General features: G+C 66.2%; 1 protein-coding gene across 2 annotated transcripts in view; it reads right to left on the reverse strand.

Annotated features, from left to right (window-relative positions):
* Positions 1-1,515: 1,515 nt before the first annotated feature.
* Positions 1,516-26,166, reverse strand: part of TTYH3 (tweety family member 3) — a 32,331-nt gene continuing 7,680 nt past the window's right edge. The window contains exons 2-15 of one of the 2 annotated variants that reach the window (XM_045461994.1): positions 19,561-19,730; positions 19,321-19,432; positions 18,962-19,182; positions 18,577-18,672; positions 17,382-17,454; positions 17,018-17,093; positions 14,840-14,895; positions 14,101-14,193; positions 11,964-12,056; positions 9,361-9,497; positions 7,460-7,633; positions 6,865-6,940; positions 6,117-6,193; positions 1,516-4,685 (exon numbers count right to left, since the gene is read on the reverse strand). In XM_045461994.1, the coding sequence (XP_045317950.1) occupies positions 4,670-4,685; positions 6,117-6,193; positions 6,865-6,940; positions 7,460-7,633; positions 9,361-9,497; positions 11,964-12,056; positions 14,101-14,193; positions 14,840-14,895; positions 17,018-17,093; positions 17,382-17,454; positions 18,577-18,672; positions 18,962-19,182; positions 19,321-19,432; positions 19,561-19,730 (1,470 nt within the window). In that variant the 3' untranslated portion in view covers positions 1,516-4,669. The remainder of the gene's footprint in view (positions 4,686-6,116; positions 6,194-6,864; positions 6,941-7,459; positions 7,634-9,360; positions 9,498-11,963; positions 12,057-14,100; positions 14,194-14,839; positions 14,896-17,017; positions 17,094-17,381; positions 17,455-18,576; positions 18,673-18,961; positions 19,183-19,320; positions 19,433-19,560; positions 19,731-26,166) is intronic. The other variant, XM_045461995.1, reaches the window with a different exon arrangement.

The following is a 26,166-nucleotide window of genomic DNA, read 5'->3' on the forward strand; positions in this document are numbered from 1 at the left end:
AGGTGGCTCCAGTGCAATCACAGGTCCTTCTTTTTAAGAGGGAGGCAAGGAGGGTCAGGGTCAGACCGGGATCGGAAGCGTGCTACACTGCTGGCTTTGAAGATGGAGGGGCCATGACCCAAGGAAGGTGGCCGCTTCTAGAACTAGGATACCACTGTGCCCTCCCTGACATGCAGACAGGGACACTGAGGTCCAAGTAGGGCAGGAAGTGCCTGGACGCTTTCCCTCGTGGGACTCTCTTGCCTTTTGAGTTCCTTGGCCCCACGTCCCCAGTTCTCCCTCCTTACCACACGGCACCCTGGAGGCCTCAGCTGTCTCCTCCACTGCCCTGGGTGCTCTGCGTCCCCTCTTCAGAGCTGACCAGTTCCGGGTGCCCTTCCCTAGGAGCCAGTCAAATCGGAGGTGGCTGGACCAGCCCCGCCCAGCCCCGCCCCCCAGGCGCTCCCAGCAATGCCACGAGAGCCTGGTGCGTTCCGCTGGGCCTTTGCAGGTCCCTCGCCCACCTGTGCCCCAAGCATGGGAGACATGCTTTCCTGGCCAAAAGGTGCGTCCCCCTGTGAGGTGGGTGGTATTACCTTTAGGGGAGGAAAGTGAGCTCACCAGCAGCCCTCCCACGTTCCCTGCCGGGTTATGTGGCACCTTCCAGTGTCCATTTCTCAGCCGAGAACAAGAATGATGGTAACTTTAAATACAAAGCAGCCGGTCCTCTTCCCAGCAAAACGAGCTTGTTTGGGAGGCGGAGGAACCAAGCTCAACACCACACACCTGAACCACAGACCCGGCTGAGAACAAGCTGCATCGCTGGCTTATATAGAGGGAAGGGGGGACCGTGTGCGTTGCGGGGGGGGGGGGGGGGGGGTGTGTGAGGGGGGGGTGGGGAGGCTGTTCGGGACAGGAGCCCATTGGAGGAGAGCGGAATGGAGGCCTCTCATTGGCTGAGAAGTATGGCTTCTCATTGGCTGGGCTGTTGCTGGGCGAGGAGAAACCACCTCTGTGTGTCTTGTTCGTTTGGTTGGGTTGGGTCGGCAGGAGTGGCCAGGGGGCAGGGGCCGGGGCCCGGGCACACACCAGGGCTCCTTTTCTCCTTTTCCCACCACCATCCCACCCACCCGAGAGGAAGGACTCCGGCGAGGCCCGTGGCTGGAGATGCCCCCAGGGGAAGTGCTCTGAGCCCCATCTCTGGGGGGCTCAGGAAATGCTCCTCCAAGGGGACCCACCTGGCCTGCCTCCAACACCCCTGCCCTGGGCCAGGCCTGTCACCTCTCCAGGTGGCCGGAGGGGCCTCCACACAGGCGTCCCGTCCCCCCGGGCTGCTCCAGTGCACGTCCAGACTGCAGGGTGAGGCTTTTAAGGTGTCAAGTCCACTGTTGGTGCCCATCTCATGAAGCCCCACCTGGGTGGGCTCCCCGGCCACGACTGGGCCTCCCCCACCCCCCGGGGGTCTTTTGGCTCCCAACATGTGACCACACTGCCCACAAACTCCGGCAGGAGCCCAATCAACTCAGGAAGAGAGGCTTGTTTTTTAAAATGTGTTTATTTTAAAACATGAAACCCAAGCTGAATAGAAACCACAGAAATTACATTGACGAGATTTTTAGTTATTTGCCAAGAAAAATAAAGCCCCCAAAGAAATAAAAATCAAACCCCAAACCCAGTTAAAAAAACCAAAACCAAAACCAAAAATAAAAATAAAAAACACAGCGACAGCACATACAGCCTTGGCCCTATGGAGGTCGGAGGAAGATTCTGGAGGAAGATGCCAAATGGTTCAGGCCTCAGTTCCCCCTTCCCGCTCAGGGCACTAATCACACTGGGGAGAGGGTGCAGGGCCAGGAGAGGGGCCGGGAGGGTCGGAATCTTAACAAAATCATATTGAATGACAGGTTATATGTAACAAAGTGGCACAGACGCAACCATCACGGCTAAATAGGACGTCCCTGCCCGCCCCCTGCCTGCCCCCCAGCTGCGCCCCAGGGAGGCCCCCCACCCATCTGGGGCGGGGCAAGGGTCCCAGGTAGGGAGGGGATGGTACTTGGGCTGGAATTGCATAGTGAGATGGGGTGGGTGATGTGGCAGGGGACCCAGGGGCAGTGGATGCTGGCACGGGGAGTCCCATCAGCCAGGTGTCCCGGTCGGACCCTGCCTCCCACTTGCCCAACCTGTCTGGGGCCTGGGAGCCAGCTGGACCCTGCTGGGGTGGGGGTGGGGGGGGAAGGGGCGCTTCAAGGCCCCGGGGGAACCCTCCCTCCCACCTGCTACCCACTTTGTCAAGGGCCTGTGGGAAGCGAGGCCCAGTGGTGCAGGGTTGGGAAGGGATGTGGAGAAGTCACTGGGATGGGGGTTAGGAAGGGGACCCTGAACACTTGGAACGAAAGGAAACCAATAGTAGGACTTGCTCCCCTCCAGAGACTGAGGCTTGGGTGTGAGCCCCTCGGAATCACTCTCCTTTTCCTTTCTCCAACCTCGGTGAGTAGAAGAACGTGAGGACGTCACAGACGGGGCAGGCACTCACGCACACAACGCACGGAGGGTACTCCCGGGACAGCCGCGGTCCACAGCCTGTCCGGGCAGCGCCCGCCTCTCATGCTATGTACATTCACATTGCGGGCGGCCTCCCAGGGCCGCGGTCAGCCGACTGTGCTTCTGAGCAGCGGTGGAGAGCGGTGGCACCGGGCGGGGCTGCCGGGGCCTCCCCCCGACCCCGGGCCCGGAACGCTCTCGGCACCGGTGGAGCCCGGAGGAAAAGCTGGGCAGGTGTGCCGCGGGCGCCTCGAACAACGGCTGGGCCGGGCCCGGGGCACACAGTGCCCTGTGGTGAGGTTTGCCCATGCCCACGGGCTCAGACGCCAGGACCACCTGGGGCACCCCAGTGTTTGCCTGCTCACTTCCCTCCCTCCCCGGGTCAGGGGTTTGCCCCAGGGGCGGGGCAGATGCGGCCTGGCCTCCAGCCCACCTGCCCTTTTGGTCCCAGACACCAGCACAGAGAGGATCGTGGAGGAAGGGCAGGCGGCCTGTCCCCGGGCCTGTCCCGGGGCAGGGCATCGCCCCCGCTCTGGAAGGAAGAGCCCACATGTCTGTAAGCTGCTTGGCCAGCTGCCCACCTCCCACCGCAGGACCCTGGCCCAGGCCCTCACACGTGCCTGTCGGTGGTACTCTGCTGCCCCTGGCTTGACACACAGGCCAGAGCCTCTCCGTTTCAGGCTGGCTAGGCCAAGACTGGGACTGGCAGGGGACTTCCCATCCTGATTTGGGGGTGGCCCACCCTCCATGGCAGGAAACACAGCAAACATTGTACACTAAAGCCAAAGCACCTTAGGGAAGCCTTGTTCCCACTTCACAGGTAGGGAGACTGAGGCCGCAGGGACCTCGGTCCTACAGCCTAAGGGACATTCGTTCCCTAGGACACAGTCATCCTGGGGCAGCACCTGCCCAGGGACGGCTCTCGAGGCTCCTGGGCTGCCTGTCAGTCTACAGCCCTTTCCCCAGCAGCACCCCGAGAAGAAACGGCTACTCCAGCTTGACTCCCAGCCGGCCGGCTTAGGCCTCATCTCTGGCCCGGACTCAGGGTGACACTTGCTGGCTCTGGATCGGCCAGGGGTGCCCGCGGAGGCTGGGTGAAGTTAGTGGTTAGTCCCAAGAGGGGCAGCAGGGGCCGAGGGCACGTTCACAGCCAGCTCGGGTCCAGCCCCACGGCCCGGCACGGGACACCGCGCCTGTCCTAGACAGAGAGGGAACCGAGAAGGGAGGGCTGCCCGGCCCGCAGTCCGCCTGCCCTAGGGTGACAAAGGTGGTTAGTGCAAAAACGAACCAGACAAGCTGCCAAGTCTTGGGGTGGGGGAGGGGGTTTGGCACCAAGAAGGTGGCCAGCACTGAGTGTGCGGCCGGGGCTCAGCGCGGCACCTGCCATCCTCCCGCCGCTGTGGGGGGCTGGGCCCTGCGGGCAGGGTGGGCGCTGAGGGAGAGAGCAGTGCTGGGCCGGAGGCAGAGGAAGCGGAGCCTCCCTGAGAGGCTTCTGGCAGCGACAGGAGGGGCCTGTGTTCAGGTGGAGAGAAAAGGAAGAGCCACGGAGGCGCCCCGGGGGCTCTCCGCACAGGAGCCCGGCGGGCAGGTGCGAGCCTAGGCCCCTCCGGGTGCCAGGCACAGCGGGGCTGCCGCACAGCCTGTGGACAGAAGCCTCGGGAGCACAGAGATGCGGGAGGGGAGGGGCAGGCTGGGGTGCGAGCCGGAGAACGCGGGCGTCCACAGGGTCGGCGTGCTGCAGGGCAGGTGGCAGGGACACAGCGCCGGGGCCGGCCCAGGGAAGGGCTCTGCAAATGCAGGTCCTCAGAGGCGGACAGGCGTGGGGGGCGAGGGCCCCGCGTCGGTGGCATCGCTCACAGGCGTCCAGGCGCGTGGCCCGAGGAGAGGGCGCGGGCCCGGAGTTCCTCATCTCCATACCCCTGCAAGGAGGGGAGGGGAGGGGAGGGGAGGGAAGGGGGGCCGCAAAGGAGCCGGCAGCGGGCCTGGCGTGCGTGTGGAGGGTCCGGCGAGTGGTCGCGGGTGGAAGCGGCAGTGCTGGCACGGGGAGGGCGGGGCAATTGGCACGCGGGCGGGTGGCCGGCCGGGGCAGTCTAGTGGCCGCTGCCGCTGGAGTCGGGGCGAGGCTGGCTGGTGGCGAGGTATTTGGCTCTCATGCTGGAGGTGTACTGGAGGGAGACAAGGGGAAGAGGGGGTCAGCAGGGCAGCGGACGCAGCCACACGAAGGCCTTGGCGAGGTGAGCCAGGAGCAACCCGAGGGTGGGACAGGAGGGCGGTGGCCCGGCTGACGGAGCCCCGGTGGAAGGGCTCGGGAGTGGCCGGCGGGCTCCACGAGCGGAGGCCAGCCCCCACGCCCCAGGCTCCCCTCCCGGGCACAGGAGTGCACTCAGTCGAGGTTGCCTTCCAGGGCTGGGCTGAGGGGACGCGTGGAGACTCCTGCCCCAGCGGGAGACCATCATGCAAGGGTGGAGTCAGGCTTTCAGAGCGGGTCAGGCCCTGGGAAGGAGGAGGCCCCACGGCCACTCTGCCCCATCGCCCCAGGAAAGGAGACCCCGAAGGTCACATGGGCTGTGGGGCTGCGGGCTCCTCCCAGCTCCTAGACGCAGGGACAGAGGCGCCTGGAGGGAGGGCACGGACGGCGTGTCTTGGCCGCCACTCGTCCAACCTGAAGCGTGTGTGTGTGTGTGTGTGTGTGTGCGCGCGCGCGTGTGCGTGCGCGGGGGTCGCTCACGATGAGCACACACACAGGAGGCGTGTGCTGCGGCCAGGCAGGGTGCAAAGGGCCACAAGCCCAAGGGGACGCGGACGAAGGCCAGGCCAAGCGCCAAGGGTTGCCGGGGTCAGGGAGCCTGCGCAGGCTGACCCCACAGCCCTGCGCTGACCCCTCCCGAGTCCCCAGATGGGGAGGGACGATGCTCCCTGGTCCCTAGAGCCCTCCTGGCACTCCAGGTGGGGAAGAAGGCGAGAGTGCCGGGCGGCTGGCCAGGACACAGCATCAGGGGGAGGAGCAGTGGGCACCAGGGAGCCGTGTCGTCCCCCGGGCAAGCGGCAGGGGAGGGGGACGGCACCCCAGAGCCCTGAAGGAGCCCAAGCAGGCCCGCGCAGACGTGTGGGCACGGCCGGGGACAGCTTGCGCGCTTGCCTGCATGCGCCTGTGTGCACTTCTGAACATGCACGGTGGCACCCCAAGGGCACCCCGGGGTGCCACCTCATCCGTGTTCTGCCTCCCTGAGCCCAGGCGCCAGGCGCAGGCACACCAGGGGCCTGGTAGATGGTCTCCTTGCTGGCAGGTGACAAGAGGGGCCGGGGCCATCTGCAGCTGGGCCGGGGGCAGGGAGGGGGGCTCACTGCCCCTGAGGTGAGGGTCACGGGCCGGAGGCCGGCACGAGGTCTCTGGTTGGGCTGGGGGCTCACGAGCTCACAGGCTTGTAAGGACCCGGAGCTGGCCCGGCAGCTGCTGAGCTGTGACGGCCCTGGGGCGCGTCACGTGGGCCCAGGGCCCGCGCTGCTGAGGGGGTAGCAGTGAGCCGACAGCATGAGGCGGAGAGAGGCGCAGTGGGCAGGCGGTGCAGGGCAGGGCACCTGGGGCGGGTCAGTACCTGTCACTCTGAGGGCACGGCCACCACAGCGTTCGGGCACTATCCATGGGCTTAAACTGCCAGCCTGCCAGATAGCGCTAGGAGGGCCCGGGGCGGGAGGGGTGCAGGAGAGAGAGAGAGAGAGGGCGGCCTCAACGCCGGGGTGTAGGCCCCGCCCGCAGCAGGCTGTGGGGGGCCAGAGCACGGTGCCGATGACGAGGGCTACCTGGCCCGCGAGCCCACACGGCCCTGGTCCGGGTCGAGGGCGCCCTGGCGGCTGCAGGGCAGGACGGGGCCACCGCGCACGCGCCCACCTCTGAAGGCGGGTGGCCTTCAGCCTCTCTGGCCCTGTCCTCTGCAGCCCACCTCGTCCAGCAAGGCCACCGGGGCCCGTCAGTCTGCAACTTCCTTCTCTTGGGTGCCAAACCACCCTGTCCCCTCTTTTCTGTCTCAGCGAGGCCAGAGGGGACAGCGGCTGGAAGTGCCAGAGGCTGAGTCCCGGGCCGAGCTCAGGGAGTCAACGGAGGAAATGAAAGGAAGCGGGCCCGCGTGAGAAAGGAGAAGCCAGGGCCCCTCAGGGTCGAGCTGGCCCGCCAGGCGGCTGGGGCACAGGGTACCTTCAAGGCCAGCTCGTGGGCCCACCCGGCCCCGCCTCCTCCGGCCCCAGCACTGGAGGCTCCTCGCCACCCTGCCGGGCCCGCACTGCCCGCGAGAGCGACATGACCGCCGAGGCAGCCGCGCAGCACCCCCGCCCCGGCCTGAGACTTACTGAGGGCGGCGGGGACTCGCGTCCGATGAGGGGCGTGTTCTCACAGCGGGGGTTCTGGAAGTTGGCATTCTGGCTCCTGCGGTCGTGAGGGGAGAGGGGCTGTGAGCGGCCGCCGGCCGAGCAGAGACCCTTCTGGAGCCAGGCAGACTCTGTGCCCACCGACCTGTGCCCGGCCCTCTCCAGCCCTGTGCGTTCTCGTTGCCACCCTGCATGCGGCCCCCAGCAAGGGCCTGAGGCGCCCGTGACCCTGGCACAGTAACCCAGGGCTCGACCCAAGGCTGCCTCGGCCCAGCCAGAGCCCACCCGGAGGCCCGCCCACCACGCGGGCGGCCCCGGGCTGTCGGCCACGGCATCCCCACACCCTTCGCACACACCCTCCACCTAACCGAGTAGCCTCATCGTGGCCGCGAGCCTGGTTTGCCTGGGCGACCCCGCCCCGAGCCCGGGCAGCGCCCAGGGAGGCCCCTTCTGACTGCCCGACCGGCCCCTGCTCTGGCCCTCCCAGGTTCTCCCGCAGCGGGGCACACGGAGCTCCGCACGGCCTGCGCCCCCGTCCCCGCCTACCCACCCCCCTCCGGCTCCCGGCGCAGCTCACATGTACTCGGTGACCGGGGCGTTGCTGACGGTGTGGGCCGCAGCTGGGATGCTGGTCTCACTGCCGTAGCTGCTCCCGCAGCTGTACAGGCTGGGCATGTGCACGCGGTAGAGGCTGTCGTGTGCCTGCCTGGGCCCCGGGGCCGCCTCCTCCTCCCCATCTTCGTCGGGGCCTCTGCAGGGAAGGACACCCGGCGCGGGTTCAGACCCGGACCCGAGGCGGCCAGCCGCCAGGCCCGTGTGGGGTTGGCTCGGATGCAGACACACCTCGTTCCGACCCCGGCTTGGTCAGGTATGGACTACGGGACCGTGGGCAGGTCACCCTGGCTTCATCCTCTGAGACGGGGGCGCCGAGGGCCCCGTGCCTCAGCCTGTACACCCGGATGCGGTCTGCCTATGAGCACGAGGGGCCACGGTCCCTCCCGCGGGGCAGAGAGTGGGGTGCCCGGAAGTGGGGGTGGCCTCTCTTGGCCCTGCAGGTGTCTGCCTGCATCTCTGGGTGGCCTGAGCCCACGGGGACTGTGCGTCCCCGGGAGGCCTGAGCCCAGCCCTCTTGCTCTGCTGCACGTTTCCTACCCACTGTGCCCAGGGAGCTGCAGGGCGAGGCGGGGCGAGGCGGGGTGAGATGAGGCAAAGCGGGCGGCCGGGGCCAGGCCTCTGGCGCACCCGCAGGCCCCGCGCGTCCGGTACGCTCCCAGACTGGACTCGAGGCGGGGCTGCCTGGTGGTGTTGGCCTAGGTCAGCCAGGCCTGCGCTCCTGTCCCGCCTCCTGACCACCAGCTGGGTGACCGCGAGCGTACAGCGTCCTCCCTGAGCCCCTTGCAGCGAGAGGAGCAGGACAGTGGTAGCAGCTGGCGAATGTGTCCATTCCCAGCCGTGCCCGGGGCTAAGCCCTTACACGGAGCGGTTCATCTAGTGCCTACCCGACCCCAAGAGGCGGGCTCTTTACAACCCGCGTTTACAGTTAGGGCGCCGGAGGCCCAGAGTGCTCAAGTGACTTGCCCGGGGTCATCCTATAAGCAAAGGCAGAACCGGGATCTGGATCCAGGGAACGTGATTCCAGGTCTGTCCTCTCAGCCACTTCCCTGCAGCTGCCATCGTTATTACCGCCACCACCACCACCACCATCACCATCATCACCACCCCCGTTGTCCCCATCACCACCATCATCACCAACACCACTACTGGCAGGATCACCACAGGAAACAACGGAGTAGAAATCCAGACAGAGGGAAGAGATCTGAGCTAAGCTGCCTGTCCTCTGAGCCAGGCCACCAAGAAGCAGCCACGGCCCAAATAAGTGGGAAGGGAGGCGGGGAGTCTGGGCGATGAAGTGTGGGGCCCAGGCAAGGCGATGGGCCCGGTTCCTCCGGAGACCACTCAACCTAGTACCGATCAGGGAGACTAAGGCAGGGGCTCCCGGGCACCCCACTTCAAAGACAAGAGCGTCACGGCCCCGTGGGTAGTAGCGGCCATCCCGGTCACCCGGCTAAACGGGCCACGGAGGCCGTGGCCACCTGGGGCCTTCCCTTGTAGAAGCTCCGAGTCCCCACGGCCAACCAGCTGCTCTTTCCACGCGCCAGCCCTGCACATCTACGCCCCGGGGCGGGGAGACGGACGAGACACCCCGAGGCCAGCCGGTCAGGGGCGGGGAAGGGTGTGGGGCACGGAGCCAGCACCGGCAGCAAGGACGCCCCGGCTCTCCCCGCCTGCTCTGGACTCGCACGTCACCTGGGCCGGGAGCTCCTCTCTACTCTCAGAGCGCTGCGGAGGCTTGCAGAGTGTCCGGAGCAGAGGGGGCGTTTGCTCCTGTCTCCGGGCACCAGAACACGGCTGTCCAGAGGCGCGTCCCTAAAACACCCGGCACGCGGGATGGCCTGAGGCCAGCTCTGAGCCCCTCACCTTTTCTGCTGCCAGGTGTGTGGCACACTGCAGACAACGGAGCTGAACATGAGGGCTGTGACGAAGGAGAAGAGGGCCAGGTAGATGAGGCCCTCGACGCCGTCATAGCAGAAGCCCGTCAGGGCCTGCACGTAGTCCTGAGGCCAGACGGCCCGGCAACAGCAAGGCCACACGGACCGGGAGGGAGACAGGGAGGGCGGGCTGAGACGGGACGCGCCAGAGCCTCGGCCCGGCACGCGGCAGCCCGGACCGCCCTGGACTTCACCACCCTCCGGTCAGCTCCCGTTCTCCTGAGGCCCCACACCCCCCCGCTGCTCCCATCTGTTCCCCTGACCCTCAAGCTACTACCTGCTGTTCCCACTGCCCGTCCAGGTGCTCCCTCCTGCCCCCAGCTGCTCCCTCCTGCCCCCCAGCTGCTCCCTCCTGCCCCCAGCTGCTCCCTCCTGCCCCCCAGCTGCTCCCTCCTGCCCCCAGCTGCTCCCTCCTGCCCCCCAGCTGCTCCCTCCTGCCCCCCAGCTGCTCCCTCCTGCTCCATAACCCCAGCTGCTCCCTCCTGCCCCCCAGCTGTGACCTCCTGCCTCCCAGCTGCTCCCTCCTGCCCCCCAGCTGCTCCCTCCTGCCCCCAACTGCTCCCTCCTGCCCCCCAGCTGCTCCCTCCTGCCCCCAGCTGCTCCATAACCCCAGCTGCTCCCTCCTGCCACCAGCTGCTCCCTCCTGCTCCATAACCCCAGCTGCTCCCTCCTGCCCCCAGCTGCTCCCTCCTGCCACCCAGCTGCTCCCTCCTGCTCCATAACCCCAGCTGCTCCCTCCTGCACCCAGCTGCTCCCTCCTGCCCCCAGCTGCTCCCTCCTGCTCCATAACCCCAGCTGCTCCCTCCTGCCCCCCAGCTACTCCCTCCTGCCCCCAGCTGCTCCCTCCTGCCCCCCAGCTGCTCCCTCCTGCCCCCCAGCTGCTCCCTCCTGCTCCATAACCCCAGCTGCTCCCTCCTGCCCCCAGCTGCTCCCTCCTGCTCCATAACCCCAGCTGCTCCCTCCTGCCCCCAGCTGCTCCCTCCTGCCCCCAGCTGCTCCCTCCTGCTCCATAACCCCAGCTGCTCCCTCCTGCACCCAGCTGCTCCCTCCTGCCCCCAGCTGCTCCCTCCTGCTCCATAACCCCAGCTGCTCCCTCCTGCAACCAGCTGCTCCCTCCTGCCCCCCAGCTGCTCCCTCCTGCCCCCCAGCTGCGACCTCCTGCTCCATAAGCCCAGCTGCTTCCTCCTGCCCCCCAGCTGCTCCCTCCTGCCCCCTGCTGCTCCCTCCTGCCCCCAGCTGCTCCCTCCTGCCCCCAGCTGCTCCCTCCTGCACCCAGCTGTTCCCTCCTGCTCCATAACCCCAGCTGCTCCCTCCTGCCCCCCAGCTGCTCCCTCCTGCACCCAGCTGTTCCCTCCTGCTCCATAACCCCAGCTGCTCCCTCCTGCCCCCAGCTGCTCCCTCCTGCCCCCAGCTGCTCCCTCCTGCCACCCAGCTGCTCCCTCCTGCCACCCAGCTGCTCCCTCCTGCATCCAGCTGCTCCCTCCCGCCCCCCTCTGCTCCCTCCTGCCCCCCAGCTGCTCCCTCCTGCACCCAGCTTCTCCCTCCTGCTCCATAACCCCAGCTGCTCCCTCTTGCCCCCCAGCTGCTCCCTCCTGCCCCCAGCTGCTCCCTCCTGCCCCCAGCTGCTCCCTCCTGCTCCATAACCCCAGCTGCTCCCTCCTGCCCCCAGCTGCTCCCTCCTGCCACCCAGCTGCTCCCTCCTGCCACCCAGCTGCTCCCTCCTGCATCCAGCTGCTCCCTCCTGCCCCCCTCTGCTCCCTCCTGCCCCCCAGCTGCTCCCTCCTGCCCCCCAGCTGCTCCCTCCTGCCCCCAGCTGCTCCCTTCTACCCCCCAGCTGCTCCCTCTGCCCCCAGCTGCTCCCTCCTGCCCCCAGCTGCTCCCTCCTGCTCCATAACCCCAGCTGCTCCCTTCTGCCCCCCAGCTGCTCCCTCCTGCCCCCAGCTGCTCCCTCCTGCACCCAGCTTCTCCCTCCTGCTCCATAACCCCAGCTGCTCCCTTCTGCCCCCAGCTGCTCCCTCCTGCCCCCAGCTGCTCCCTCCTGCCACCCAGCTGCTCCCTCCTGCCACCCAGCTGCTCCCTCCTGCATCCAGCTGCTCCCTCCTGCCCCCCTCTGCTCCCTCCTGCCCCCCAGCTGCTCCCTCCTGCACCCAGCTTCTCCCTCCTGCTCCATAACCCCAGCTGCTCCCTCCTGCCCCCAGCTGCTCCCTCCTGCCCCCAGCTGCTCCCTCCTGCTCCATAACCCCAGCTGCTCCCTTCTGCCCCCAGCTGCTCCCTCCTGCACCCAGCTTCTCCCTCCTGCTCCATAACCCCAGCTGCTCCCTTCTGCCCCCAGCTGCTCCCTCCTGCCCCCCAGCTGCTCCCTCCTGTCCCCCAGCTGCTCCCTCCTGCCCCCCAGCTGCTCCCTCCTGTCCCCCAGCTGCTCCCTCCTGTCCCCAGCTGCTCCCTCCTGCACCTAGTTGCTCCCTCCTGCTCCATAACCCCAGCTGCTCCCTTCTGCCCCCCAGCTGCTCCCTCCTATCCGCCGGCCCTCACCAGGTGCAGGCTGCGACAGTCCACCAGGGCGGTGAGGTGCTGCAGATTCACCTCTGTGCCGTTCAGCACCTCCTGGACACGGAGCAGGGGGTCCTGGGGGGACACGCGCCACACGAGGTCAGCACCAGTCAGGAGGACAGGCCCCTGGGAGCCCCCATGTATCTGTCCACCCACACCCGTGGTCTTGGAACAGGCGCTGAGGACCCCAGGCTTCTAGAAACGATGACCCCAGAGTCTGTGCCCTGGCCTCAGGGGGACTGTTGAGGACTCGAGTGGAGCAGGGAAAGTAGGACCCACCGATGCCTGTCAAAACAGGAGAGGCGGCAAATACCTGCGTGTCTTCTGACGGGGGTCTGGTTCTTTTACAAATCTAAGTTTACAGAATGGCGAAAGGGAAAGTGTTCATGGCATTTTAAATGACAAAACGTCGTCCGAACCCTCTGTACAGAACGAGCCGGATCCTGTAGCATGTGTGTGCATGTCTGTGCGTGCACACGTGTGTCTGTGTGTACACGGGCACCTCCAGCCACATCTTCTCCGTGGAGAGATGACCTCACAGACACATTTCAGGGTCAACAGCAACTCCTCTAGATCGACCACTGGACCTGGCACTGCCTTTTTATTTTTTAATGTTTATTTATTTTTGAGCCAGAGACAGAGTGCGAGCAGGGGAGGGGCAGAGAGAGGGAGACACAGAATCTGAAACAGGCTTCGGGCTCCCAGCTGTCAGCACAGAGCCCGACGCGGGGCTTGAACTCACAACCCGCGAGATCATGACCTGAGCCGAAGTCAGACGCTCAACCGACTGAGCCACCCCGGCGCCCCCCAGCACTGCCTTTTATAACACGTATGCGAGGAACGCTCTGTGAGTCAGAGACGGATTTCAGGATGACAAAACTCACTATTTATTAGGGGCTGAATTGTGTCCCTGCTCCCCAAATTCACGTTGCATATGCGTTACTAACCCTCAATACCTCAAAATGCGTATTTGGAGACGGAGCCTTTAAGGAGGTAGTTAGGGTAAGCAGAGGTCACGAGGGTGGGCCCCAATTCACTAAGACTGACGTCTTTGTAAGAGGTCGGGGCACAGACACGCGCAGAGGGACGCGGGCGTGAGGACACGAGAACGTGGTGTGGATACACCATGGAGAGAGGCCTCAGGAGGTCGCAGCCCTGCCCGTGCCCTGGCCCGTGCCCCTGACCTCCAGCCTCCAGAAGTGTCGGGAAATCCATCTCTGCTGTCTAAGCCCCCGGCGTGCGGTCTGTTCTGGCGGCCCCGGCACAAGGACGTACCTACCTATCCGCTTAATTGCAAAACACCCAGGGGACGCCCCGGCTATACCAGAAATAGGAAGTAACTGTAACATGCATGCGCTCTTAAATTTCATGAGTTTACTACAGAAGATCCAGCTGGTCACACAAAAAAGGCTGAGAGCCGAGCCGTGCCCACTCTGCAGTGGTGCGCACGGGCCGGGCAGGGTTCCCACGGGCTGACCGGCACCCTCGGGGAGCCTGGGATTTGCCAGGAGTACGGTAGCAAAGGTGTGGGGTGAAGTGCTCAGGCCCCAGAACATCAGCCCTCCAATTCCCGGAACACCCCTACGGGCTCGGGGTGGACCTTCCTTTGTTCCCCCATCTGTCCCTATTTTCCTTATTATTCCTTATTTCTTTTAATTCAAACAGCATGCATCACTTTAAAAATAAAAAATAGAGGGGCTCCTGGGGGGCTCAGTCGGTCGAGCGTCCGACTTCGGCTCAGGTCATGATCTCACGGCTCGTGGGTTGGAGCCCCGCGTCGGGCTCTGTGCTGACGGCTCGGAGCCTGGGGCCCGCCTCGGGTTCTGTGACTCCCTCTCTCTGCCCCTCCCCTGCTCGCGCTCTCTCTTTCTCAAAAATAAACAAACGCCGAGAAATACGTATACACATACGTACGTTAAAAAGAAGTAAACAGACCTGTTTTTAAAAGCCTCCCGCAATTATCCAGGGAGATGAAGGGTGGACGCAGGGGAGAAGGGAGGGCACCGCCGGGAAGGGTGTGGAAGAGGCAGGGACCTCCGCAGGAGCCCGGCAGGGGGCACTGCCCCTCGCAGCATCTAGCCCTCTAGCTCCCCAGCTGGCCCGCTGCCCACCCACTCACCTTGGTGGCCGGGTACTCCCGGGGGACGGTCTTCAGCAGCTCGGCCACGACGCCCTGCATCTCCACCAGCGCCTTGTGGCTGCCAGACAGCTTCTGCTCCACAGAGAGGCAGCTGACGGGCAGGGGCAGGGGCAGCCCGTCTCTCCCACCCCAGGGCCATCCCCCCCACACGGGTCTGCCAGTCCCACTGCCCCGGGCCTGCGCCAGCCCGTGGGCACTCTGCTCTGTGGGCCCGCGGGACACCCCTCCTGGCTCCCCGCGAGCCTGCCCACGTACGCAGAGATGAGACAGATCACCAAAAACATGGTGTCTCTGAAACAGGTGGTTTTCAGGACCCCAGAGGGCCATGCAGTCACGTGGAGTGACAGGCAGGGGGCCGAAGGGTTTCCCTCCAAACTCCACCCTGACGACACCTGTCCCGTCATTCCAGAGGTGGGCACGGGACCCCTCCCGCAGGGCGACGCTTGGCTTCGCTCTGCAGGGCCACCCAGGGGGACCCAAGAAATGAAAGGAATGCCAGGTATTTCGGGGCGGTAGGCCGTCTACCCCAAAAGGCTTGCACTGAGGGCATCAGGGCGCTGACCCTAGGGGCAGTTAGTGATGTCAGTGTGGCCTTCATCCAGCTGCTCCTCGGGTCCCAGGGTCCAATCACGTCTGAGAGGGGTTGGGGGCCGTGGGGGTCAGGGCCCGTGTGGCCCCCTCCCGCCCGCACCGGGGCAGGAGCAGCCCCATCACTCACCTGCTGGAAGGGGTTGGAGGCACGGGGCGAGCAGGCCAAGTAGTACTCCAAGATGTCTGCAGAGAGAGGTCGGGGTGGCCGAGTGAGGCCGGCCGTCTGCGTGTACCTCGTGTGCCTACGTGTGCACGTCCGTGCGTGCGTGTGTCTGCACGTGGTGCCTGTGTGCGTTCGAGCACACGTGAGAGGGGATGTGGCCTCCAGAGAGCCCGGGGCCAGCGCCCAGACCCTCCGCCCCGGGCAGCGTCCCTGCAGCACGCACAGCGGTCTCTTGGGTGCAGCCCTTGTCCCTCCCCTCCCTCTGGAGCAGCAGACAGGGCACCGGAGGTAGGCAAGGGGTCAGAAGACGCCCGGGGATGCATCTGCTCGGGGGTCACTTGGGCAGAATAATAGTTCTTGGGCCAGAGCATCGCCCCAAAGAGGAGGTGACACAGCCCATACATTGCAGCCTGGAGCACCCAGGACGCGGGGGGCCTGCCTGTCTCATCGCCCTTAAAACAGGTGTCGATCCAGCGTCCGATGTCCGAAGGTGGGGATTCGCTTACGGTTCGCATTCAAAAAACCCTAGGAGACCTGAGCCTGGCTGCGGCTGAGGGAGGAGCCCTGGACTCTGCCTGCCCCCGCGCCCCCCACAATGCTCTCTGGCCCCTCAGGACCCTTCCGTGAAGCAGTGGACACTGGCTTTGGAGTTGCAGGTGCCTCCCTTCTGGGGTCCCTCCGGGGCCCAGTGCAAGATGGGGAGGGACCAGGAGCAAGGGCTTAAACGCAGGGCTGGCCGCAGTCTGGGGCAGCTTCCCACGGGGCTCCTACACTTGACTCCTCGGGCCTGGGCTCCCACCAAGCTTAAGTGAAAACCCACTTCACGTGGGCCACCTGGCTCTGCCTGGCGCGCGAGGGGCGGCCTGTGGCTCGCAGGCAGGAGCCTGTACTCATGTGAGGCCGGGGGCTGCTCGCACTTGCCAATGGCCCCAGAGCCCTGAGCAGCGAGGACCCGAAAGCACCGATGGCACCGGGGCCAGCGACAGCGGTGGTAACAGCTGTCACCAGTCCTGCCAGCTCTGAGCTGGGCACATCCACCCTCCCCCACTGCGGGGGCTCCTCTGGCTTAGATGGAAACGGTTCCTTCAACCAAATGAGCTAAAAACCTGACCACAGGCTCCTCTCTGTGGCTTTCTCAGGCAAAGAGGAGAAGACAGTCCCGTGAGGGCCAGTGTTTTAAGGCCACGCAGAACTCCTATCCCTGGGGGGACGGTCCCTCGACTCTTCTCTCAAGGAGCACACGGTATTCACAGCAAAGGCAAACAATGAGCTTAGCACTGTCCAGCTCTGGCCGTGCCCGAGCCCAGTCCCACCTGCACCTGCCTCCTGAGATGGTCAACACGCACCCAGCCCCAGACACGCTGTCTGCCCCCAGCTCAGTCCACGGCTCCTGTGAGGACAGCTGCTCAGACGGAGAACGGGGCCTCAGTTCCTCCCTCCCTACATCCTGCTTCTTCAGAAGCCCCATCACGCTCCCTCACAGCACGTCCCCATTCACCTCTCGCCCCGCTGGCTCAAGGCACCTGTCCCCTGCCTGGAGAACTGCAACAACCTCCCTGCCTTCCTGCTTGACCTCCGTCACAGCTTGGGCTGTGGGTTGCTCCCACAGCCCAAAGAAACTTTGAAAAAGAAACTGAATCATGGGCCATGACTTTTCCAGGCTTCCCACTTCCAACGGACCCCCTAGAATTAAGCCCAAGTTCCTTTCCTCGACCTGTCCCTGCTGGCCTCCCCATCCTCTCCCCTCACAGTGGATCTATTTTCTGCCTTACAAACACATTGGGTTTGTCTCTGCCCCAGTGCCTTTGCACAAGACACACAGCCTTCCCTGGCTCAATTTAAATGCTACCTCTTTGGTAGGCCACACTGTCTGCTCTGAAGTAGCTTGTCGTCACTTGCTGCTCCCTTGTCACCCACCTCCACCGTCACCCCTCCCGTCATCTGGCCTCACACAGCACCTGTCCTCATTCTCAGAGCCCCCCACCCCCCGCCACTCACAGGTGTTCCTGTTCACTCACTAGCTTCCTGACGTGTGTGGGTCCTGCCTCCCCTAGACCAAGGACCCATGAGGGAGAGGATGCCTTGTCCTTGCTCAGTTGGGTCTCCCCAGCCTGGCCGCTGGGGTGCCGGCTTCAGACTCACCCCCACTCAGCACGGAGTGTTCCTCCACCATCCTGGTCACGTAGGTGTCGGGGTCCACACAGAAGTCGCTGGAGCCCTGGGACGGGTACAGGCAAGGCAGATGGGGTGACCAGGCTAAGCCCCCACAGCCTTCAGCTCTCAGGGATAGAGCCTGACTCCCAGGTTCACTTTTTGCTCCAGAAGGTAAAATAGGGATGTGGGGACGCACTGACTTGCTGTGTGCCCATGGGAAGGTCCCCACTCCTCGTGGAACCTCGATACCCCAGGGTAGGGCGGGAAGGGAGAGGAGTATGACTTTCCCCAGCCCCCCTGCCTCATGCCGAGGCCCAGCACACAGGGATCATGCTTCCCCTCCGCCACTCACCACGGACACGGCCAGCTCCAAGCCCAGTGCGCCCCAGCTGATGACCAGGGCCAGGACCCCCAGCAGGCAGACCCTTGGGGCAAAGAACGCCAATCAGCGACCCCCAGGCTGGGGTGGCTGCAGGCCAGAGGGCCGGGTCCCCAGGGAACATCTGGGGGGTCTGCCCTCACGGGGGCTGTGGCTCCTCCGTGGTCTGGCCTTAGCCAGAGCCACCTGAAGGCTGGGCACAGATGCGTCTCCCTCCCACCTGGGGCGGGCTGGGGTGGGGCTCAGGGGAGGGCCAGGAAGGAAGGTCTCCCTGCTTCCCTCCCCCGCCAGCAGGTGACGCGTCTCAGCCCTCACCCTGCTCTCCACAGCGTGGCCGGAGGGGCCCGTTAGCCTGGGCCAGACCCATGGGGCTCTCACACCTGCCTCGCCCAAGGCCCGGCCTCACCTGCCTCCCCGGTCCCTGCGGTCTACGCACTCAGGCCTCCCTGCTGCCGCTCACACCCCTCGCTGCAGGCCCACGTGCTGGTGGTCAGACGTCCAGTCCCCTCCCTGCCAGGGCTTCTCGCGGAGCATGCGCGCCGCAGACTGGCTTGCCCGCCTGCACGTCCCCCCACCCCCCTCCTGCTCTCCTCTCCTCCACAGCAGCGCCCCCCCCCCCCCCCCCGGACACAAGGCGCTACAGGGGCCCGCCTGTTCACTGGTCTCTCCCCGTGCCCGGCCCGGGGAGGGCGCAGGACATGGCTGTTCAACTGTTCAGTGAGGAAGCAACAGCTGCTACCCGCAGACAGCTAGCACTGTCGCGTCTTTCGGAGAACGAGACAGAGTTGTCAGTCCCAAAAAGCCACCGGCCCAAGGTGGCCAGGTGAGTGGGCGGCACAGCAGGGCGACGAGCCCAGACTGCCTCCAGGCCGGGGACGTGGCCAGCTTGACTTTCTTGGTGACCCAGACAGGTCTTCAGGTGTCTGGGTTACGATACGCAGGCTCAGTGGGGAGGGAGCCCAGCAGGAACCAAGGACGGACAGGGCAGATGTGCCCGCCACAGGGGCACGGGTCAAGGGCCCCAGGAGAACTGCCGGAGCGGGCTTCCGTGGTGGGAAACCCGTGGCCAGACCCACAGATGGGGGTGGGGAGGGAAGGGCCGCCTCAGGGGAGAAGGTGCTGCGGGCGCCTCACCCCTGCCCTCTGCCCCTCCACCCCACAGACTCACCCGACCAGAATGCCCTTGGAGCTGCGGATGAGGCCGACCAGCGCCAGCAGGCAGATGGCCACGTCGAGCAGCAGTAAGCCCAAGTAGCCCAGCCACCTGTGGGCACACGGCGGGTGTGGGTGTGCGTGGGGCGCAGGGACGGGGGCATTGCTCGGGGAGGCATGGCAGAGCTGAGGGAACGGCCTGGGGCCCAGAGGGGCATCCGCGGGCAGCTCCGGGGTATGGGGCTGGCATCAGTTCTGGTAAAAGAAGTCCCGGGGAACACGGCGGCCCCACCCATAACAACTGTGACACCGGGCTCTGAAGGCCACAAGCCCGTGGAGGGTGACTAACACCCAGGCAGTAGGGGCCAGGCGGGGCAGACAGAAAAGATGGCCAGCCGCACCTGTACCAGTCGTAGAGATCCACCTGCTCGGCCAGCACCTCCAGGGACACAGCCGGGTTCCTCCAGAAGGGGATGGCCGCGGTGTGGCCCAGCAGCGTCTCGAGAAGGCCCTGCAACCTCTGGACTGCGCGCAGGGGCTCTGGGCGCGCGGCCAGCTGCCGCTCCAGGCTCTGCAGGCTGGGCTCTGCCGTGCGGTTCAACGCGGCCGCGGTGTCCCACACCTGCGCCGGGCCGGGGGCCGGTGAGCCCGGGCGCAGACCCACTCCCGGCACGCTCCGCGCACACGCCCACCCCTCGGGCACGCACGCAGACACGGGGCGCAGGCACAGAGCCCCCCTCCCCGTCGGACGGCCACTCACGCGGTCCTGGACCCCTGCCACCGTGCGGTTGGCGTGGCGGAGCGAGTAGGTGGCCCGATGGATGCCGTCGCTGGTCTCCCCGTTGCCGTAGAACCCCACGGCGATGCCGGCGCTGGGACGGGGCGGGGCTCTTGAGGGCGCGGCCGGGCCCCTCGCTGGCCCGCCCCGGCCCCGCCCCTCCCGGTCAGGCCCCGCCTCCATCGGGCCGCCCCGCCCCCCCCGGCCCCTCCCCGCGCTCACCTGCAGACCAGCGTGGCGATGATGACGCACCAGGCGGTGCAGCAGCAGTCGGCGTCCAGGTGCTCCTCGCTCTTGCGCCGCCGGCAGCACAGCCAGAAAGAGTAGAAGAGGAGGAAGAGGAGGTCCAGGGCGAGGCAGGCCAGCGCGGCGGCCCCCAGCAGCAGCAGCGCCTGCGGGAGGCCGGGAGGCGGCGCTGGAGGTGCGGACGCCGGCACCCGGGCTCCCACCCGACCGTCCTCCAGCTCCAGCTCGGGGGACAGAGGCTCCCAACACTCGAGTGACTCCCGTCCTTAGCCCTGTCCCGGACCCAAGCCACATTCGGAGAAGCCAGACGGGCACGGCCAGGGGGTCCTCCCAGGCCCCGTGCCCCTCCCTGCGGGGGCCCCTCACCTCCTGGGCGCCAGGGCCCAAGGCAGGACATAGGACAGGTCCAAACAGGGGTCCCTGACCAAGCCCAGTAAGGAGGTGCTGGGTGGGCAGGGGCCCCCGGGGAAGGGCCAGCACAGCTGCTGATGGCCATGTCGCCGAGGAAGGCCCCTCATCTCGCAGAGCCTCGGTCTTCTCTTTCGTAAAAGGGGGCAGTGCTCTCCTCAGAAGAGGCTGGCGGAGGGTCTCGGTGAAGGCCCGCAAGAGACTGAGTTGGACCTGGCCGCCTTTGCAAGCCCCTGGGGCCGGGGCAGCCTGAGGGGCCCAGAATTATCCAGCCACGTCCCGGGAGTCACCAGGGGAGGAGGGAAGTGCCCCCTCGGGCCCTCTCCCGGCACCAAGGTCAGCATCCCCCACGGAAAGCAGGGACACATGCCGTAGGCCCAGCGCTGCCTCCCCTGGGTGCCACACTCATTCTACCTGGCCCAGCGCCCCCCCTCCCCATTTTACTGGTAAAGAAACCGGCTTCAGAGAAGATACGGAGGAAGGACCGGTGTCATGGCACCTCTGGGGCCTCAGCACACGTCCCTTGTTGGGGTGGGAGTCATGGCCTGTTAGCGCTGTAGGCCGGGCCTGACCACGTGCACTTCGTGGGGGGGGAGGGGACAAGTAAGTCCCACACAGAAGGTTCACCACTGCACACTGGCTCTCAGTCCACACTGGAAGTGCCGTAGAGACGCTGGGCCCCGGGGGGCCTGGAAACACCCTCCCTCCCCAGGCCTGAACACTGGGGTGCTGCTGGGGGAGAATGCCCACCTGCCCCCTTCAGGGCCCCCTTGGGAAGAGAGGCTGAGCCGCAGACGCCCTGGCGCCCAGCGGCTGTCTCCCTGCCCTCGCAGGAGCCCGCTGGCCCCGAAGGTCTCCCACCAGGCTCACCATCCCTGGCCACTCCCACACCTGGGGGGTCCCCTCCCGCCTGACCAGGGAGGCACCGAGCAGCCACACTTCAGAGCAACACCGGGGCCCAGGGAGCCAGGAGCTGTTTGGAGGCTGGGCCTCGGGCCTCCCCCACGAGGCACAGGAGGGAGGCACCATCCAGGGGCAGACCGGGGTGACGCCATGAAGCTGGAGTCACAGGCCACGGCCTTGCCCTGCCGGGGCGCAACGGGCGTTGGGGGCTGGCACCCTCCGGTGCTCCTCCAGGCTGAGGGTGCCTACCATCTCTGCCCTGGCAGGACGGCCCGTTGGGTCCCAACCGCTCCTGCTCACAAGCTGCGGGTGGGAGGGAAGCAGGCCCCCAGGGGGGCCGGTACCAGGGCCACCTCGTCAGCCGCGCTCAAGTCACAGAGGGTGTTCCCAAGACCCGGGCCGCGCTCAAGTCACAGAGGGTGTTCCCAAGACCCGGGCCGCAGCCAGGGGCCTCTGGGCAGGAATCAGGGCATGTCACGGGCCGGGGGGGCCATCACGGAGCCCCGCCCCACCCCGCCCTGCGTATCAATACACATCACAGCGCTTGCAACAGCACTCTCTTCCGGGCTCCCAGGGTCTGCCCTCACAGGCACAGGCCGGACATTGGCCAGGGTGCCACAGGCCCTGCCCATCCCCTCCTCACAGGCAAAGGGCAGAACACAGCACCACCCCTGGGACCTCTGTGCTTCCATAACAAAGGCCACCCTCCAGCCCCTGTCACCGGTCCTGCCTGCAGGCTCCTCCCCTCCCCCAAACCCTCAGAGGCCCACCACACCCCACCTGGAAGCCTTCACCCAGAATGAGCCCCTGCCCACCCCCATCCTTTGCAGATGGTCCCCCTGGAGGCCACCCTCTGCTCTGCCTGACCTCCCTTGGCCTTGGCTGGAGTAGCCCCACCCCTCCCACGGTGCCACCTCCTCTCCTGCCCGATTCCCCCCTCCCCCAATTGGACACAATCCAGGAAAGTCCAGGACACGGATGGCTCGGTGCTGGTGTTTAAATATATGCATCAACACACATCCTCTTGAGGAACCCCTGCCCCGAGGCGGGGCAGTGGGGACCAGGGCAGGCAGAACCCAAACAGGCCCCCAGCTGGGGCCCTGAGCCCACCCAGCCTGGCCAAGGGGACATCACGACTCATCAAAGTGCTCACAGGCCCAGATCGCTGCGTCAGTGGTGCCGGGACCACCCACTCCCGTTTGCCAGATGAGAAACCCAAGGTAAGATCTGCACTGCCGGCCAATCGGGGGGGGGGGGGGGCCCTAGCGCCTGGGGGGAGCCTGGGGGCGGGGGGAGCCATGCCAGGGCCCCGGGGTGCCTGGAGCTGCTGGACCCGAGCTGGGCCATGGAGACCAGAAAGAGCCGGACAGGTGGGAGCACCCGGGCCGCCTCCCTGGCAGGGGCCGTCCTTGTCCGGAAGGTCAGGGAAGAGCACCATGGGCAGAGGCCACCACAGGCTGAGTCTGGAAGGTGCTGTGCCCCTGTGGGCGGGAGTCACGCTGTACCTTTCTTGGGTGTCCTCCTACGGCTTTGATTTGGTTTGTTTTGTTTGTTGTTGTGTGTCTTTTTCGGGTTTTTTCTTTTTTTTTTTGAAACCACCAAGTTGTACCAACGTTGTAATTAAAACAGAACCAGAATCCTGTTAGTGGCTCCTTTCAGCTGAGCGTGGGAGGCCCCTGGTCTGAGCCCGGCTCTGCCACCACGTAAGAGGCCCCGTGCGGTCTCCGGTCAGGCCCTGCTGCTCTCCGCACCCCATTTCTGCCTTTGTGCAGTGTGTGAGCCTTCCCCAACCCCCCTGTGGGAGCGGGGTCCCCGGCAGCCGTGCCAGACCCCTCTCAGTTGATGACTGGGTCACATGGGCCCCGGGAGGCCGAGAACCTGGACCGAGGTGCGAGGGAGGCGTGTTCTGCCCTTCCCCCACAGCCACCCCAGAACCGCTGCCCAAGCAGGACAGCCCAGGGAGCCAAAGCAGCAAGGTTCAAATGCTGCCCAGAGATGTGACCTTGAGTCAGGGACCGCACCCCCATGCCTCAGTTTCCCCGCCTATAGAGTGGAGATGGGTGCGTCACTGTCCTGACCGGGTGACTGGGGATTACACAAGCGAATCCCTGTAAACGCTCAGAAGAGCATCCCCGTGGGGGTCCCCCAGGCAAGGTGAGGGTCCCCAGGGGTTGCTACCCCCAGGGCCCGCTCTGTCACCACACAGCCTGGTGGGGTGGGGGCACAGAGTGGGCACCTTGGCTGCTGTGGGGGGGGGGGGGCGGTGGTCCAGGGCTGCTCACGCACAAGCTGAGCACGTGCCCCTACGCGCACACGCACAAGCACGTCCTCGTGCACACACACGCCTACACCCGTATATTCACACACATGCTCGCCCACGTGCACATGAAGGTGTCACCCTGTGATCACAGCAGCCCGTGGCTGGAAGCTCCCAGTGGCCGTGGGCAGGGGAGGGCGTCCCAAGCACCTGGCTGCTGGAGCAGACGGGGAAGCGGGGAAGGCAGCCGGCCAGCCAGGGGCAGCCTCGCACACAGGTAGGGCCGCCTGCCTGGGGGCGGAGGACGCTCCTGTCCCATCCCTGCCTCTCGCGGGGCAGGGGCTAGGGGAGGACCACTCACTGCCCCAGGAACCCCAGGGCCAGGCTTGATGGTGATCGTGTGTTCTGGGTACCAAAGGGGTAAGTTACTTTCCAGAAGCTTTTCTGGAGGCAATGGCAGACAGAAGCACAGGTGCCCACCTCACTCCCACCTCACCCCTGTAACCCTACATGCTGGGAGCCAGGCATCCAAGGTTCCACCTCATCCCCTTCTGGTCTGTCTGCCCGGCTCCAGGAAGCCTCCTTCCTATGAGGAAGGGACCCTATTTCTACCATCTCTGTGCTGGGTCTGTCTGCCCACACCTCCCCCAGGAAGGAAAGGCCTTGCTGAGCTCATTGATTTAGCTGGGGCAGTGCCCCCTCTGGCACTGAGGCCTGGCACACAGTGGGCGTGCAGAAACATGGCCCCCCGGCTCCCCACCCCAAGGTCCGAGACGCTGGGGAGCTCTCTCTCTGGCAGGACATCAGGCTACGGGGCCTGTACCACAGCAGCTTCCCACAGCCCCCATGGAAGGTGCCAGCACCCTCCCGGTTCACACAGGAGGGCACCGGAGCTGGGTGGGGCGCAGCCCATCACGGTGAACTTGCAGAGCCCGTGGCCATCTGGGTGCACGAGCCAGGCATGGGGGTGCCTGGCGTGCCCTCTGCCCCCGCCTCCCGATGCCAGATTCCAGGGGACAGCCCCGCCTCCCCCCCCCCCCCCCCCCCCCCCAGCCCACGGCTGCGTGGGCTGCCGTCCCCTTCACCGCCCCGGGGTCCATTCTCCATTCAGAAAGAGAATGGGAAATGCCTGATCAGCATCTGGGCTCCGACCAAATGGAATTTTCCGTCTGTGATGGAAGTGATGTCAGCACTCGGTCAGGCGAGGCGAGATGCTTGGGCCCGTGTCCTGACCGCTGGCCACAGTGCTGGCTGCCAGCCACCTGAGGCGCTAAGAACGCACCGGGCTCCGTGCGGGCGCCCGCACTGAGGCCTCGGCGGGGCCCACCCCCCGCTCCTGGCCCCATGGCTCACCTCATCTCTCGGCCCTGGACCACCCCCTCCTTCTCAAGGCCCCTGCAGCCCTGGCCTGTGCCCACACACTCTCTTCCATGCCTCATGGTCCCCCAAAGCCCCCATCCGCTCTGGAAATACCCGATGAGCCAGAGCTTGGAGTCTAAAGCTTTTCCCTGTCCCCGTTCAGGCCCCGGCCAAGGCAGGAGGCCTGCTGAGAGACCCAGGACCCCAGCCGTCCTCCACGTGAGCCCAAGCTCCCTGCACAGGGCAGGGCGGGGGCGGGGGTCCCTGGCTCAGCCCCAGGCTTGCAGGCAGTCAGAGTACAGGGGGCCCCAAGCCAGCCCTGTAAGGGGAGGGCCCACAACGTGCCACGAAGCCTTACGGAAGAGCTTTGCAGCAGGAGGCTTGGCCCCGTCCAGAGACAGAGACCACGGTGTGAGGGCTCGAGGCTCCAGCGTCCCACCAGGGCCAGTCAGCTCACGGGCACGTGCACCCCACCCGTGCGCGACGCCGGGCTCAGCTTCAGCACAGGCCACGCTGATGCGCCCGAGGCCACCGGGCCAGGGTGGCCACACGGGACCCTGGGACGGCCCATCCGTGCACCCACTGTACCCAGGAGCACACCGCACATGCAGCACAGGTCAGAACCCCCAACAGACCGTCTCCGGGGGCCTCCGTGCCCTCAGCAACTGCCCCTGAGCGCCGCCCACACGCTCAACCCCTCTGTGGGCCACCACAGCCTTCAGCCAGGCTGGGGAGCCCCTGCCCCGCCGGAGTCCCTCACGGGGGCTCCGAAGCTGCCCGCCCCAACCCCAGCCCCAAAGGCCACAGCGGCACAGCCCCTGGGCCAGCCTCCTGGCACAAGTCACGGACACCCAGGCCCCGGCGCTCACGGGCGAGGAGGACGTGGGGGCCGGACGTCCAGGGCCGACGCCGCTATTCTCGGGGCATCGGGGACTTCCGCCCGGTCACACGGCAGGAGGTGCGGGGCCAGGCCCCCAGGCCCAGCTGCCGTAACTGAGGTCCCGCCACTGCCCGTGGCGTGAGGCCCATGGCCCGCAGAGGTGGGCGTCCCTGGACAAGGCCATGGCTGGCAGGCCTGTCCCTTCAGCTCGTCCTCACCCCTCCCTGCACCAGCCCTCCCTTCGAGGCAGCTCCACCAGCTTTCAAGGACGAGGCTCCAAACAGAAGGCGAGTCCAAATTCCTCCAGGGGCCTGGGCCCTCCCTGCCCTGCACCCCACCATCCTTGCAGTGGTCACACCTGCCTCACTGGAGCGGGGAGGCCCGAGTCACTACACAAAGGGCCCCTCGGCCTAGGGCCAGCCCGAGACGGAGGCACATCAGCACCAGGCCTGACACGGGGGCCACGGGGCACGTGTCTCCGGGACCCCAGCAGCGCACACCCGGAGCCTCGGAAGACGGGGGGGGTGTGACGACAGGTGTCAGAGGGCACCAGCAGGGCACCGTGGGAGGAGGGCACGCTCCCAGAGAGGGACAGCCCGGGCGAAGGCCCGGCACGAGGTCCAGGCTGCACACCCGTGTCCCAAGGGGCTCTGGAGGGTGGGGTGGGGGCAGGCAGGACCCTCCACCGCTTCCCAGTGGGGAAGTCCCACCCCAGCCCCAGAACTGCCGAGGGCCTTTCTCCACAGGAAGAGACCAGGTCGGGTCTTCCAGGAGG

This window comes from Leopardus geoffroyi, chromosome E3, assembly GCF_018350155.1.
Source record: "Leopardus geoffroyi isolate Oge1 chromosome E3, O.geoffroyi_Oge1_pat1.0, whole genome shotgun sequence".
In the NCBI taxonomy this organism is placed as follows: Eukaryota; Metazoa; Chordata; class Mammalia; order Carnivora; family Felidae; genus Leopardus; species Leopardus geoffroyi.